General features: G+C 37.3%; 1 protein-coding gene across 8 annotated transcripts in view; it reads left to right on the top strand.

Annotated features, from left to right (window-relative positions):
* The window catches only part of HERC4 (HECT and RLD domain containing E3 ubiquitin protein ligase 4), a 127602-nt gene that overhangs the window by 50003 nt on the left and 62827 nt on the right, over positions 1 to 14772 (top strand). For all 8 annotated transcript variants that reach the window (XM_070782134.1, XM_070782131.1, XM_070782133.1 and 5 more), the window contains exon 7: positions 2677 to 2807. In XM_070782134.1, the coding sequence (XP_070638235.1) occupies positions 2677 to 2807 (131 nt within the window). The remainder of the gene's footprint in view (positions 1 to 2676; positions 2808 to 14772) is intronic.

Raw genomic sequence — 14772 nt, 5'->3', positions numbered from 1 at the left:
AGTTGCTCAGTCGTGTCCGACTCTTTGCGACCCCATGAATCGCAGCACGCCAGGCCTCCCTGTCCATCACCAACTCCCAGAGTTCACTCAAACTCATGTCCATCGAGTCAGTGATGCCATCCAGCCGTCTCATCCTCTGCCATCCCCTTCTCCTCCTGCCCCCAATCCCTCCCAGTATCAGGGTCTTTTCCAATGAGTCAACTCTTCGCATGAGGTGGCCAAAGTATTAGAGTTTCAGCTTTAGCATCAGTCCTTCCAATGAACACCGAGGACTGATCTCCTGTAGGATGGACTGGTTGGATCTTGCAGTCCTAGATAGTCAGAAATAAATGCAGCAAATCATTAACAAGATGCTGAAAGCATACATCATCATTAATAAATGATACTGGGAAATCTGAACATCCATATGCAAATGCTGGATCCCTAATTCATACCACTTACAAAATGTAGCTCAAAATGGAATAAAGACTTAAATGTAAGGCCTGAAACTGTAAAACTCCTAGGAGAAAACCTGGGGAGAAAGTTTCTTGGCATGAGTCTTGGTAGTTATTTCTTGGATGTGACGCCAAAAGCACACAGATAACAAAAGCAAAAATAAACTAAAAGCTTCTGCACAGCAAAGGAAACAGTCAACAAAATGAAAAGTCATCCTGTGGAATGAGAGAAGATATTTGTAAATCATATATCTGGTTAGGGGTTAATATCTAAAATACATAAGGGACTCAAATAATTCATGACTGAAAAATAGTCTAATTTAAAAATGGGCAAAGGGCTTGAATAGACATTTTCTGAAGGAGATACACAAATGACCAAAAGATCATGAAAAAGGTGCTCAGTATCAACATCAAAATCTTCAGGAAATGCAAATCAAGACCACAAACTCATATCTGTTATGATCACTATAATTAAAAAACAAAAACAACAGGTTTATGGAGAAAGGGGAACCCTATACTCTGCTGTTGGAAATGCAACTTGGTGCAGACATTACAGAAAACAGTATGAAGATTCCTCAAAATATTAAAAATAGAACCACTGTAAGATCCAGCGATCCCACTTTTGGATGTATTTCTGAAGGACATGAAAACAGGATCCCAACGAGATAACTGTGCTCGTTTTTACTGAAGCATTGTTCACAATAACCAAAATACTTAAACAACCAAAGTGTCCACTGACAAATGAGTGGATAAAGGAAATGTGATGTGTACATGTGTGCGTGGGCATACATACATATACTGGAATATTATTCAGTCATAAGAAGGGGAAATGCTTTCATTTGTAACTGCATAAGTGAACCTGGAGGCATTATGCTAAGTGAAATAAGCCAGGCAAGGACAAGTACTAAATGGTATCACTTATACATGGAATTGTTAAAAAAAAGTGAAAGGGGAGGCAATTAGGAATAGAAAGTCAAATTCACAGAAACATTGAGTAGAATGGTAGTTCCCAGGGTGTAGGGCATGAGGAAACTGGGGATATGTGGTCAAAGGGTACAAACTTCCTGTTGCAAGGTTTTTACATTCTGAGGATCTAATGTACAACATAGTGACTATTAACAATACAGTATTCTGTACTTAAAATTTGCTGATAGTAGATCTGAGCTTTTTCCTTCCCTCCAAAAAGTATGTGAGGTAATAGATGTGTTAATTAATTTGACTGTAGTAATAATTCCACAGAGTATATATATGTCATGTTGTATATTTTAAATATTCACAATCTTATGTCAAATCAGTAATGTCAGTAAGATGAAAAAACCTGAGAAACAAAACTTCAGTCACTCAGTCATGTCTGACTCTTTGTGACCCCATGCTATTTCTGTCCAAAAAAGGAAATTAATATTTTTTTGTGTATAGTGGTATTGTGTTATATATTTTTATCTGTTAGAGGTATGTTCCATTGAGAATACATACACATTTATAGGTGAAATGACTTATGGACCACAGTTTACTAGTTTAAAGTACCTTTGGTACAGTTTTCTGCTTTGAAATACCCTCCCAAAGCGGGTGGCAAGGGCATCAATGAACCAGGGTTGTCTAAGTTTTACCAGTTGAAAGTGACCGTTATATGGTAATTTGTATGTAGATAAATATATATATTTGTACGTAGATAAATAAATAAATAAATAAATTTTATATATATATATATTTGTCTTTACTTTTGTGTCTTTGTTGAAATTCCCCATGATAAAAAGTTTTTAAACAGAAAAATCAATTTCCTGACATAGCAGTCTGTATAAATACTCTCATTCCACTTTCATTTAATAGCTTAAATTTGTTTACATAGCTGCAACTATGAAGAAAAGCAATTGAACTGAAAAAATACTAACCGTGCTTTTGTTAAACTGTCATCATGAATTTTAAAAAAATATTACCTTTAATCCAGTTATGTATTTTATGATAAATATTTTAAAGATTGTCTATAGTTTAGTAACACTATGCTAAGAGTAGGTATATTTGTGTGCTGTGTTTATACATACTTTTTTTTTCTTTGCAGAGCTACTTTGGAAACTGAAAGTGATACCATTTTTAGATTTTATGACATTTTCTGTGATTTGACAAGAATATAAAGATAGTAAAAGGCAGTGCAAAAAATAGTATTGGTTTAATGAAACTTATTTTCCTGAAGATTATTTTCTTTTATCAGGCTTTCTAATCACAAAGGATTTTGTCTTCTTTTTAGGAAGGCGGAGTGTTTACTTTTGGAGCCGGAGGGTATGGTCAGTTGGGTCATAACTCTACCAGTCATGAAATAAACCCAAGGAAAGTTTTTGAACTTATGGGAAGCATTGTCACTCAGATTGCTTGTGGAAGGTAAGCGGTTATAGAAAAGAGTATTTTCATCTATCACCCAATTATTAGGTTTTTTTTTTTTTTAACAATCCAGGGGTCTTTTAATTATTACTATTATTATACCACAAATTCCTAGGGAATGACTTCCAGCAGCTCAGGCTCCTTTCCATTGGTTCTCACAAAGTGTGCTTCTTTGGTAGCATTTCAGATGAACTTGAGTACCTTTCTGTTTGGCTTCCTTTTTTTCCCCTGATCATTTTTATTCACATGTTGGGGAAACTGTCTTGGCTCTTAAGGGCTGCTTTTTGCTCGATGTATACATTAATTCTCTTGGCAAGAAGGATTTTGCCCTTGACTTGTTTGTTTATAGTATGGCAGTAGCATGCAGGGTAACATTGTAGATTCCTCCACTTGTGCTGTGGTAACATTTGTGGGTCATTCCTTTTTGAACAGTGCCGTTCCATGTAACGTTACACTTGAGGTTATAGTCTTTTTTCTTTTGCTTGTCCACCTTTTTCTTTAAAGAATGAACAAATTAAAAAAAAAAAAGTGAACAAATTGACCAATTAATTATTTAAGACATAAGATTAATCAGTGGTGAAAGTTGAACTGGAATACTGATTTCCCCATCCCCAGTTCTTGGGAGTAAATAGGAGTCTGGGCTTTGTAATTGAGCTTCACCTTTGGTCCCCAGAGGCAAAATACCCTTTGCTTGACTAACTTGGTTTTGACCACTTAGCTTAATTTTTTTTCCAGCTGGTATATATCTCTATAGAATATAATTTACTTTTCCAACAGTTAATTCAGATACACAGAATTATGCTGCAGGTAGCCTTTGGTGACTTCCTTTTCTTTCTTTTTTTAACATCATGTGTATGATTATCCATCTGTGTATAGCCATGGTTCTCCATCATTAGGTCTTACTGCTGTGTTTTACTCAACTGTATGCATCTATAATTATTTACTCATTCTATTACTGATGGACTCTTGGGTATTTCCATTTTTGGCAGTTGCAAATAATTTTGCTTTGAACATTTATTATTTGATATACATAAACTTTAATATTTCTAAAGTGTATAGTTAGAATGGAATTTCTGGGTCGTTTGTTGTTGTTTAGTCACTAAGTCATGTCTGACTATTTGTGACCCCATGGACTGTAGCTTGCCAGGCTCCTCAGTCCGCGGAATTTCCCAGGCAGGAATACTGGAGTGAGTTGCCATTTCCTTCTCCAGGGGATGTTTCTGACCCAGGGATTCAACCTGTGTCTCCTGCATTAGCAGCCAGATTCTTTACTGCTGAACCACTAGGGCTTCCCAGGGTCATAGAGTATACTTGAATTTTACAGGTTAATGTTATCCTTTTTACCAGAATGGTTACACCAGTTTACCTTCCCATCACTATCAATTTGGTATTGTTATATTTTAAAATTTTTGCTAATCTTATGGATATATAGTGGCCTTAATCATGATTTTAATTTGTATTTCCATGATTTGATAGGGATTGCATTGAGTCTGTAGGTCACTTTCAAAAGTATTGACATCTTAATAATATTAAGTCTTTTAATCCATGAATGTGGGATCTTTCCATTTATTTAATTTCTTTCAGCAATATTTTTTAGTTTTCATTGTATGTCTTTTTGCTGATTTTCCTACATTACTGTCTTTTGTGTTTATTTTTTGCAGTGAAATGTTTTACTTTCCTTATTTCCTTTTCTGTATATTCTTTAGCTATTTTTTTGTGGTTACCATAGGAATTACATTTAATATCTTAAAGTTGAGAAGGCACTGGCACCCCACTCCAGTACTCCTGCCTGGAAAATCCCATGGATGCAGGAGCCTGGTAGGCTGCAGTCCATGGGGTCACTACGAGTCGGATACGACTGAGTGACTTCACTTTCACTTTTCACTTTCATGCATTGGAGAAGGAAATGGCAACCCATTCCAGTGTTCTTGCCTGGAGAATCCCAGGGACCGGGGAGCCTGGTGGGCTGCCGTCTATGGGGTCGCACAGAGTTGGACACGACTGAAGTGACTTAGCAGCACTAACAGTAGCAGCATCCTAAAGTTACACACTAACTCAAATTTATACAAAGTCAGTTTCAATAACATACAAAAACTCTGTTCCTGTACGGCTCTGTCCCTACTTGGTTTCAGTTATTGGTGTCACAAGATAACTTTTATATACATTGTGTGTCAAAAAAAATTAATAATTTTATGCATTAGTCTCTAAAATTCTGTAGAAAACAAAATTTGGAGGAAAAAGCCCAAAGTTAGAATAGTACTAGTTTTTACAATCACCCGTATATTTACTTGTGAAAGTTCCTCAGTTGTGTCTGACTGACTGTGACCATATGGACTATATAATCCATGGAATTCTCTGTGCCAGAATACTGGAGTGGGTAGCCTTTCCCTTCTCCAGGGGATCTTCCCAATCCAGGGATTGAACCCAGGTCTCCCGCATTGCAGGTGGATTCTTCACCAGCTGAGCCACAAGGGAAGCCCAAGAATACTGGAGTGGGTAGCCTATCCCTTCTCCAGGGGATCTTCCCAACCCAGGAATCAACCAGGATCTCCTGTGTGGCAGGTGGATTCTTTACCAGCTGAGCTCTCAGGGAAGCCCCATATTTACCTTTACTGAGATCTTTTATTTTTTTAATACAACTTTGAGTAACTAGTGTCCTTTCATTTCAACTGTAGGATTTCTTTTAGTATTTCTTAAAGGACAAGTTTGGTGATAACTCCTTCAGCTTTTATCTATAAATGTCTTAATTTCTCTCTCATTTTTGAAGGAGAATTTTGGTGGTGGTTTAGTTGCTAAGTTGTGTCCGACTCTTGCAACTCCATGGACTGTAGCCTGCCAGGCTCCTCTGTCCATGGGATTTCCAGGCAAGAATACTGTAGTGGTTTGCCATTTCTTTCTCCAGGGAACCTTCCCAACCCAGGAATCGAACCTGGGTCTCCTCCATTGCAGGCAGATTCTTTACTGACTGAGCTATGAGGGAGTATCAAATTCATGGTTGATAGATTTTTCTTTCTGTAATTTGAACATATAAGCCTACTGCTTTCGGATCTGCAAAGTCTCTGCTGAGAAATCTGCTGATAATCCTATTGAGGATTCCTTGTATGTAACAAGTCACTTCTCTCTTGATTACTTCAAGTTTTTCTCTTTGTCTTTCAACGATTTGATTATAATGTGTCTCAGTATGGGTCTCTTTCAGTTTATCCTACTTGGAGTTTCTTGGATATTTGTGTTTTTCATCAGATTTGGGAACTTTTTGGTTATTACTTCTTCAGATGATCTCTATCTCTTTTTATCTTCTGGAACTCCTACACTGCCTTTTTGGTGCACTCCATGATGTTCCATAGATGTTCCTTAGGTTCTGTTTCCTTTTCTCCATTTTTTTTCCCCTTGAGACTTAGTAATTCAGTTGTTTTATCTTTACAAGTTCCCTTATTCATTTTTCTTTCTGCTCAAATCTGCCTTTGATTCCTCTGTTGAACTTTCATTTTTGGTTATTGTATTTTTCATCTCCATAATTTACTTTTGATTTGTTTTCAGGCTTTCTGTTTTTTTATTGGTATTTTCATTTTCTTCATATACTGTTTTGTTGACTATTTTCGTGTTTTTCTTTAGTTATTTGAGTATCTTTAGGAAATTGTTTTAGTCTATTAAGGTTCATCATCTGGTTGTTTCATTTTTCTAAAGTAGACTTTTTTACAGCATTTTTAGGTTCACAAGAAAATTAATTCATAATTAAACAGTCTATAATAGGAAAAAAGAAAGGAGCTTTATTTAAGCCAAACTGAGGACAGTTAGCCTGGAAGACAGCTTCTCAGATAACTGAGGAACTGCTCCAGAAAAGCATACTTTTCAGCACAGTTTTATATCGTGTTGGAACAAAGACCCATCAAACAAGTCATGAATAGATTGCGTCAAAGTTTCTAAAAGAGATATGAGCATATACACAGCAAGTCCCTGTGGCCTTGAACCTGGGAAGAGAGTCTTTTATCATCGAAGGAGTGCCAGGATTGGCATCCCAGGAAGGGAGCAGGGATTTAATCTTTATTCTTACCATGAACATTGTTTATTTCTGGTCATTGTGTCCTTTTCTTTAATAATTAGAGCAGGTGTAGGATGTATGTTTGATGGGCCACAAACCAGCTGTTTTAATTAGTGTTAAATTTGTGTTATCTTAGGTGTGAGCCAGAATGACTTCCCATACCTCAATATGCGAAAATTTCTTTTCATCACTACATTGACAGATTATTGCAAGTATACGTATTGTACATTAGGGTTTATTCTGTCTATTTGGACAAATGTATATTGATGTGCATCTACCTGTGTAGTATTATATAGAGTATTTTCACTTCCCTAAAAATACTTTGTGCTCCTCTTATTCATCCCCCCAACACCCTAACTCTTAGCAGTCACTGACTTTTACTCTTATAGTTTTGCCTTTTCCAGAATTTCATAGTTGGAATCACATACTTTGTAGCTTTCTCAGATTGTCTTCTTTTACTTAGTAATATGCATTTATGGTTCCTCTGTGTTTTTTCATAACTTGGTTGCTGATTTTTTTTTAATGCTAAATAATATTCCACTGTCTAGATGTAAGTTTGTTTATCCACTTACCTACTGAAGGAAATTTTGGTTGCTTCTAAGGTTTGGCAGTTACAAATAAAGCTGTTATGAGCATCTGTGTTTAAGTTTTTTTAGACACAGGTTTTTAACTACTTTGGATAAATAATGAAGAGCTCTTTTGCTGGATCATATTGTAATAGTTTAGCTTTGTAAGAAACTATCAAACTGCCTTCCAAAGTAGCTGTATCATTTTGCATTCCCATGTTGGTTTATTTTTTTCTTTGATTGGGCCATGCTTTTGTAATTTTTAATATTCTCTGAGATTTTTTTTTTCTTTTTGAAAACTGGACCTTTAAACCTAAAATGTGGTAACTCTGGAAAAAAGATTCTGCTTCTTCTCTAGGGTTTGCTGATTTTTGTTTTGTTTTGATTGTTACAGATTGTCTCTGTGCCAAGGATCAGACTGAACTGTAAGCCTAAGGTCTTCTCAGCTCTTTTCTGAGACTGTACCTTTTCCTGGGCATGCAGAATGACTTTCTAAATTCCCCTCTATATTCAGTTACATTTGAATGTCCTAGATCTTAAACAACTGACTTTTAAAAGGGGCAAAAGAAATAAAGGGAAGAAAATAGAAGATAAAATTAAAAAACAACAACACACACACCAGCCCTTTCAGTCCTGGAAGTCTCTTCAGCTGGAGGAGAATAGGCTTGTGACAGTGGTCAGAAGGGTTACAGAAGAGACTTATCCTCCTTTTGTGTCTGTTCCTCTGTAATCAAAAGCCGCAATCAATGATCAAAGGACTGATCTCATATATAAGGACAGAATCCGTATAGCCTGCTCTGGCTCCCACAAGCTGTGTGCAAGATACTCCTGAATCATTGGATAACTGCCTGTCACAGGGTTGAGGGTGAAGGGGTAGGTAGCTAAAACTGTGCAGAGTCTGAAATTAATCAAAATTAATTGCAGTTTATCACCCAAGCCTTCATTTGGAAATTGCAAAAGGCAGGAGGAGTAAAGGAAAGATATATCCATCTGAATGCAGAGTTCCAAAGAGTAGCAAGGAGAGATAAGAAAGCCTTCCTAAGTGAATGCAAAGAAACAGAGGAAAACAGCACGGGAAAAACTAGAGATCTTGTCAAGAAAATTAGAGATACCAAGGGAGCATTTCATGCAGAGATGCATACAATTAAGGACAGAAATGGTATGGACCTAACCGAAGCAGAATATTAAGAAGAGGTGGCAAGAGTACACAGAAGAACTATACATAAAAGATCTTAATGACCCAGATAACCACAATGGTGTTATCACTCACCTCAAGCTAGATATCCTGGAGTGCAAAGTCAAGTGGGCCTTAGGAAGCATCACTATGAACAAAGCTAGTGGGGGTGATGAAATTCCAGCTGAGCAGTTTCAAATCCTAAAAGATGCTGTGAAAGTGCTGCACTTAGTATGCCAACAAATCTGGAAAACTCAGCAGTGGCCACAGGACTGGAAAAAGTCATTCCAGTCCCAAAGAAAGACAATGCCAAAGAATGTTTAAACTACTGCACAGTTGCACTCATCTCACACACTAGCAAAGTAATGCTCAAAATTCTCCAAGTTAGGCTTCAACAGTACATGAACCAAGAACTTCCAGATGTTCAGGCTGAATTTAGGAAAGGTAGAGGAACCAAAGATCAAATTGCCAACTGCTGGATCATAGAAACAGCAAGAACATTCCAGAAAAACACCTACTTCTGCTTTATTGACTATGCCAAAGCCTTTGACTGTGGATCACAACAAACTGTGGAAAATTCTTCAAAAGACAGGAATACCAGACCACCTGACCTGCCTCCTGAGAAACCTGTATGCAGGTCAGGAAGCAACAGTTAGAACTGGACATGGAATAATAGACTGGTTCAAAATTGGGAAAGGAGTACGACAAGGCTGTATATTGTCACACTGCTTATTTAACTTATATGCAGAGTACATCATGTGAAATGCCACCTGGAGGAAGCACCAGCTGGAATCAAGATTGCCGAGAGAAATATCAATAACCTCAGATATGCAGATGATACCACCTTTATGACAGAAAGTGAAGGAGAACTAGAGAGCCTCTTGATGAAAGTTGAAAGAGGAGTGAAAAAGCTGGCTTAAAACTCAACATTCAGAATACTAAGATCATGGCATCTGGTCCCATCACTTCATGGCAAATAGATAGGGAAACAATGGAAACAGTGACAGACTTTATTGTTTTGGGCTCCAAAATTACCATGGATGGTGACTGCAGCCATGAAATTAAAAGACATTTGCTCCTTGGAAGAAAAGCCATAACAAAGCTAGACAGCGTATTAAAAAGCAGAGACATTACTTTACCGACAAACGGTCGTCTAATCAAAGCTATGGTTTTTCCAGTAGTCATGTATGGATGAGAGAGTTGGACCATAAAAAAAGCAGTGAAGAATTGATGCTTTTGAACTGTGGTGTTGGAGAAGACTCTTGAGAGTCTCTTGGACAGCGAGAAGATCAAACCAGTCAATCGTAAAGGATATCAGTCCTGAATATTCATTGGACAGATGAATATTCATTGGACTAATGCTAAAGCTGAAGCTCTAGTACTTGGCCATCTGATGTGAAAAACTGTCTCAGTGGAAAATACCCTGATGCTGGGAAAGATTGAAGGTGGGAGGAGAAGGGGACGACAGAGGATGAGATGGTTGAATGGCATCACCGACTTGATGGACATGAGTTTGAGCAAGCTCCTGGAGTTGGTGATTGATGGCAAGTCTGGCATGCTGCAGTTCCTGGGGTTGCTAAGAGTCTGACACTATTGAGCGACTGAACTTAACTGAATTCCCTATACCCATTTTGCAAATTTGGAAACTTTTTAAATTGTTACTCTAGAAATAACATTAATCTTTATATTAATACTTTCCCAGGAGTTGTAAGACCTCCATTTACCTTTCCTAATTTTCATTCCAAATATATTATTAAACCCCAGAAAAATATTGCTTCATATAGTCAGTGCACATTTAGAAATGGCTGTACATGCATTTACTACTTTCTTTTTTCTTCAATTTTTATAATTAGTATCATTTTCCATTTATCAGCCACCCTCTGGTATTTCCTTTATGTAGATTTGTTGCAGGTGGCAGATTCTTTGCATATTTAAAAATATCTGTATTGCACCTTCATTCATGAATGATTTTGCTGGTTATAGAATTCTAGCTTGGCGTTTGCTTTCAGCACTTTTAAGATAACATTCCACTGTCTTTTGTCTTCAGATTTGAGAATTCAGCTGTTGGTATGTTGCTCCTTTGAAGACAATTTGTCTCTTTTCTCTTTGTCTCTTCAGTTTTGCTTTCATTTGTTAAAGAATGAATTTCCTCATTTTCTTACTGGGGTTCTTGAATCTATGGAGTAATATCTTTGATCAGTTATGGGAAATTCTAATCTCTTTGTCTCTTTAGATACAGCTTTTCCTTTCCTCATAGGACTCTGGATGTCTGTTTGTAAAAAGAAATTTATTTATTTATTTATGGCTGTACTGAGTCTTCGTTGCTGCATGGGCTTTTCTCTAGTTGTGGCAAATGGGGCCTACCCCCTAGTTGCGGTGTGTGGGCTTCTCATTGTGGTGGCTTCTCTCATTGCAGAGCATGGGCTCTAGGGCTTGAGGGTTTCAGTATTTGCAGCTTGTGGGCTCAGTAGTTGTGGCTTCTGGGCTCTAGAGCATAGGCTTAATAGTTGTGATGCATGGGTTTAGTTACTGTACCACATGTGGGATCTTCCCAGATTGGGGAGTGAACCCATGTCTCCTGTATTGGCAGGCAGATTCTTTACCACTGAGCCACCAGGGAAGCCCCTGATTGGATGTATATTAAATTGTCTCACTCCACCTTGTAGTTTCTCTCTTAACTTTCCACATTTTTGCCTCTATTTGCTGCCTTCTTGATTATTTTTATGATTTATGCTTCAGTTCACTAATTCTCATACTGTTATCTATTTTTTGTTAAACCTTTAAGGTCTCAATTGTGATTATTGTGATTTTTCAGTCCTAATGTTTCATACTCTTTTTAAAAATCTTTAAGGTTTTTTTTTTTTAATTTAATATTTCTAGCTATTGGTCAGTTTTCAGCCTTGGCCTTTATTTCTTTGGACATTAAGCAACTATTAAACAGAATTATTCTAGGTTCTTGTGTTTGAAAATTCCAACGTCTGACATCTTTAGCAGTCTGTTTCTATTGTTCTTTCTGCTGGGATAAGTTCAGTGTACCCCGTTTCTTTGCTCAGTTTTGTTTGTTTGACCGTGTATTTGAAAAATGATTTATGGGAATAATTTGTCAAGGCCTTCATCAGGATCTCTTGTAAAAGATGAATAAAAGCTCAACATGTAAGTGGGCAGAAATGCTTACTATCATAATGTTTATTAGACTGTTGAAGTTATACATGAATATATATTCAGGAACGTGTAGAGAGTTCAACTTTTCTAGTTCAGCTTCATGCATAATTCATTAAAAGATTATAAATATTTTTAGGTAATTTTTTTCTGATGAAATATTTAATCAGTCTCCTGTGAGATATCACAGATTATTTACTGTTAATCCAGTTTTGTAATTCTTCATAGTTAAGATGAGCATGATTTGAACAGTTATTCTTAGCTCTGTAAACTTAGTTCTTTCTGATAATTTTATTTATTTAACTATTGGATTGGGGGAGGAATTTCACTTATATATTGATAGAGATGTAAGAACTTATCTACAGAGGGAATGTCAGTTGATATCTTCACCAGTTTGATTTGCAGGTAGTTGGTATTACAAGAACTATGTATTATTTCCTTAACAAATAATTGTCAGGAACTTCTTGAAGGAAGTAACCAAAGGATACCAGAAATATGAACTCATCAAGGGAGATAATCTAAAAGGAAAGGGTTCAAATTCCAGTAGTATAGTATCATACTGTTTTTAAACTATTACATCAAATATAGGACTTGAGATAGTTATGTTTGTTCAGTGGCTCTAACTCTGTGCTGTAATCCTTTGGAGAGTTTTTAGTAATATGTATTGTTGCCTAGGCTCACTCCTAGGCGATTCCAAAATGTGGCCAGGATTAAGAACCACACCTTTAATAGATCAGTATGTGGAGGAATTTAATGAACTAGTATTGAGCAGTAATTTTCAAATTATTGATATGTTCCTTTAAAATATCACAGTACTACTTCCTGAAGGAGGCAGACTGGACAACGTTAAGCCCTTCTTCAGCCACAGCAGTTTGTTTTATATGCTTGTTGTTCTGTCACTCAGTTGTGTCCGACTCTTTGCAACCCCATGGACTGCGGCATGCCAGGCAGGCTTCCCTGTCCTTCACTCTCTCCCAGAGTTTGCTCAAACTCATGTCCATTGAGTAGATGAGGCCATCCAGCCTTCTCATCCTCTGTTGCCCCCTTCTCCCTCTGCCATCAATCTTTCCCAGCATCAGGGTCTTTTCCAGTGAGTTGTCTCTTTGCTTCAGTTCAGTTCAGTTCAGTTCAGTCACTGAGTCATGTCTGACTCTTTGTGACCCCATGGACTGCAGCATGCCAGGCTTCCCTGTCCATCACCAACTCCCAGAGCTTGCTCAAACTCTTGTCCATCTAGTCGGTAATGCCATCCAATCATCTCATCCTCTTTCGTCCCCTTCTCCTCCTGCCTTCAGCCTTCAGTCTTTCCTAGTATCAGGGTCTTTTCAAATGAGTCAGTTCTTTGTATCACGTGGCTGAAGTATTGGAGTTTCAGCTTTAGCATCAGTCCTTCCAATGAATATTCAGGGTTGATTTCCTTTAGGATTGATGGGTTTGATCTCCTTGCTGTCCAAGGGACTCCAAAGAGTCTTCTCCAGCACCACAGTTCAAAAGCATCAATTCTTCCACGTTCAGCCTTCTTTATGGTCCAAGTTTCACATGCATACATGACTACAGGAAAAACCATAGCTTTGACTGTGCAGACCTTTGTCAGCAAAGTGATGCCTTTTCTTTTTAAGAAGCTGTCTGTGTTTGTCATAGCCTTTCTGTGAGTTCATTTATGGTTTATTTTGTTAAATGTGTATCCTTGATTTAAAAAATTTTTATTAACTTTAGCTGGCTCTGAGATGAGTTGGTTGTTAGATTCTCCTTAGTTTTTCAGTTATATGACAGGCTAGATAACTTGAAAACTCTGGAATCAAAAGGTCCTTTTAAGTAAATAGCATAGATTAGTTTGCAAGGAAGTAAAGAGAATTCCACTGGGCAAAACCAAGGAAATCTGAAAATAATACCTGTTAGTTTGAACTGACTCTGGAGCTACTCTGAAAAAATTTGCGAATCTGGGTAATGTATTAATTAGCTTATTTTGCTTGACAAACCACCCCCAAATTACTGACATAATTACCTATTTAGCTAGTAATTCTGTGGCTTAGTGATTTGTGCTGGGCTTCATTGGGCAGTTCTCATCTTAGGTGAACTCAGTTGATCAGTTGATGGTCTGGATAGGGGCTGGGTAGTCTGTGGGGTCTTTAGCTGGGTTGGCTTATCTCTGCTCCAGATTGTATATTATCCTTCAAGCTAACCTTAAGTATGCTCATAGTAGTATAGCAGGGTTCCAAAAGAGAGAGGAAAGAATGCAGAGCCACCTGTTAGGCTTAGGGTCACCTCATGGACTGTCATTTCTGCTTCATTCTGTTCAAAGCACGCCATAGGCCAGAGACCAGTTTTAAGACATGGAGAAATAGATTCCTCATCTTGATGGGAACCCCTACAAAAGTCATGTTGCAAGGGTAATGGGTATAGGGAATGGAATAACTTCAGCAGTTTTTATAAGCAATATACCACAGATGGCAAGGGAATTTGGAATAGGAAGTAGGACCGAAGAAGTGGTATAGGTGGTAGTGAGGCCTGCGAAACCATCTCCTCCCAGTAAAGCCACCTCATGGGATGAGTCCACAGTGAAATATTCTCTTGCTAGTTTAAGGAAACTTTTCTGGCCTTGGCTTAGTCTCTTGTTTGAATCTTCCCTCAGAATTTATAACCACAAGACTGTCCTGAAGTAGGCTTGGGATTTATCAGAATAGTCCTGAATTGAAGTATACGTATTATGTTTTACAATGTATTAAGGGTTTTAAATGAAGTAACTGTCTGCATGATTTGAAAAGAAGAACTAGAAATGGGATAAAACATAGTCATTAAATTTTTAAATTCAGTGGATAATGGAAACAGCAGGTTGGACATACTGCTAAAGAGTAAAGTAATAATATGGAAAACAAATCTAGGGAAATTAGTCACAAGGGATATGGATATTTAGGAGAAGTTAGAAGACTGTTAGAGTGTTGGGAAGATAAAACATTTGTCTAATATTATCAAGAAGAACATTGAATACATGGGAGAGAGACAGTATTTACAGAAATAACATAAGAA

This window comes from Bos indicus, chromosome 28, assembly GCF_029378745.1.
Source record: "Bos indicus isolate NIAB-ARS_2022 breed Sahiwal x Tharparkar chromosome 28, NIAB-ARS_B.indTharparkar_mat_pri_1.0, whole genome shotgun sequence".
Lineage (NCBI taxonomy): Eukaryota > Metazoa > Chordata > Mammalia > Artiodactyla > Bovidae > Bos > Bos indicus.
This window is presented reverse-complemented; position numbering and strand designations above follow the sequence as displayed.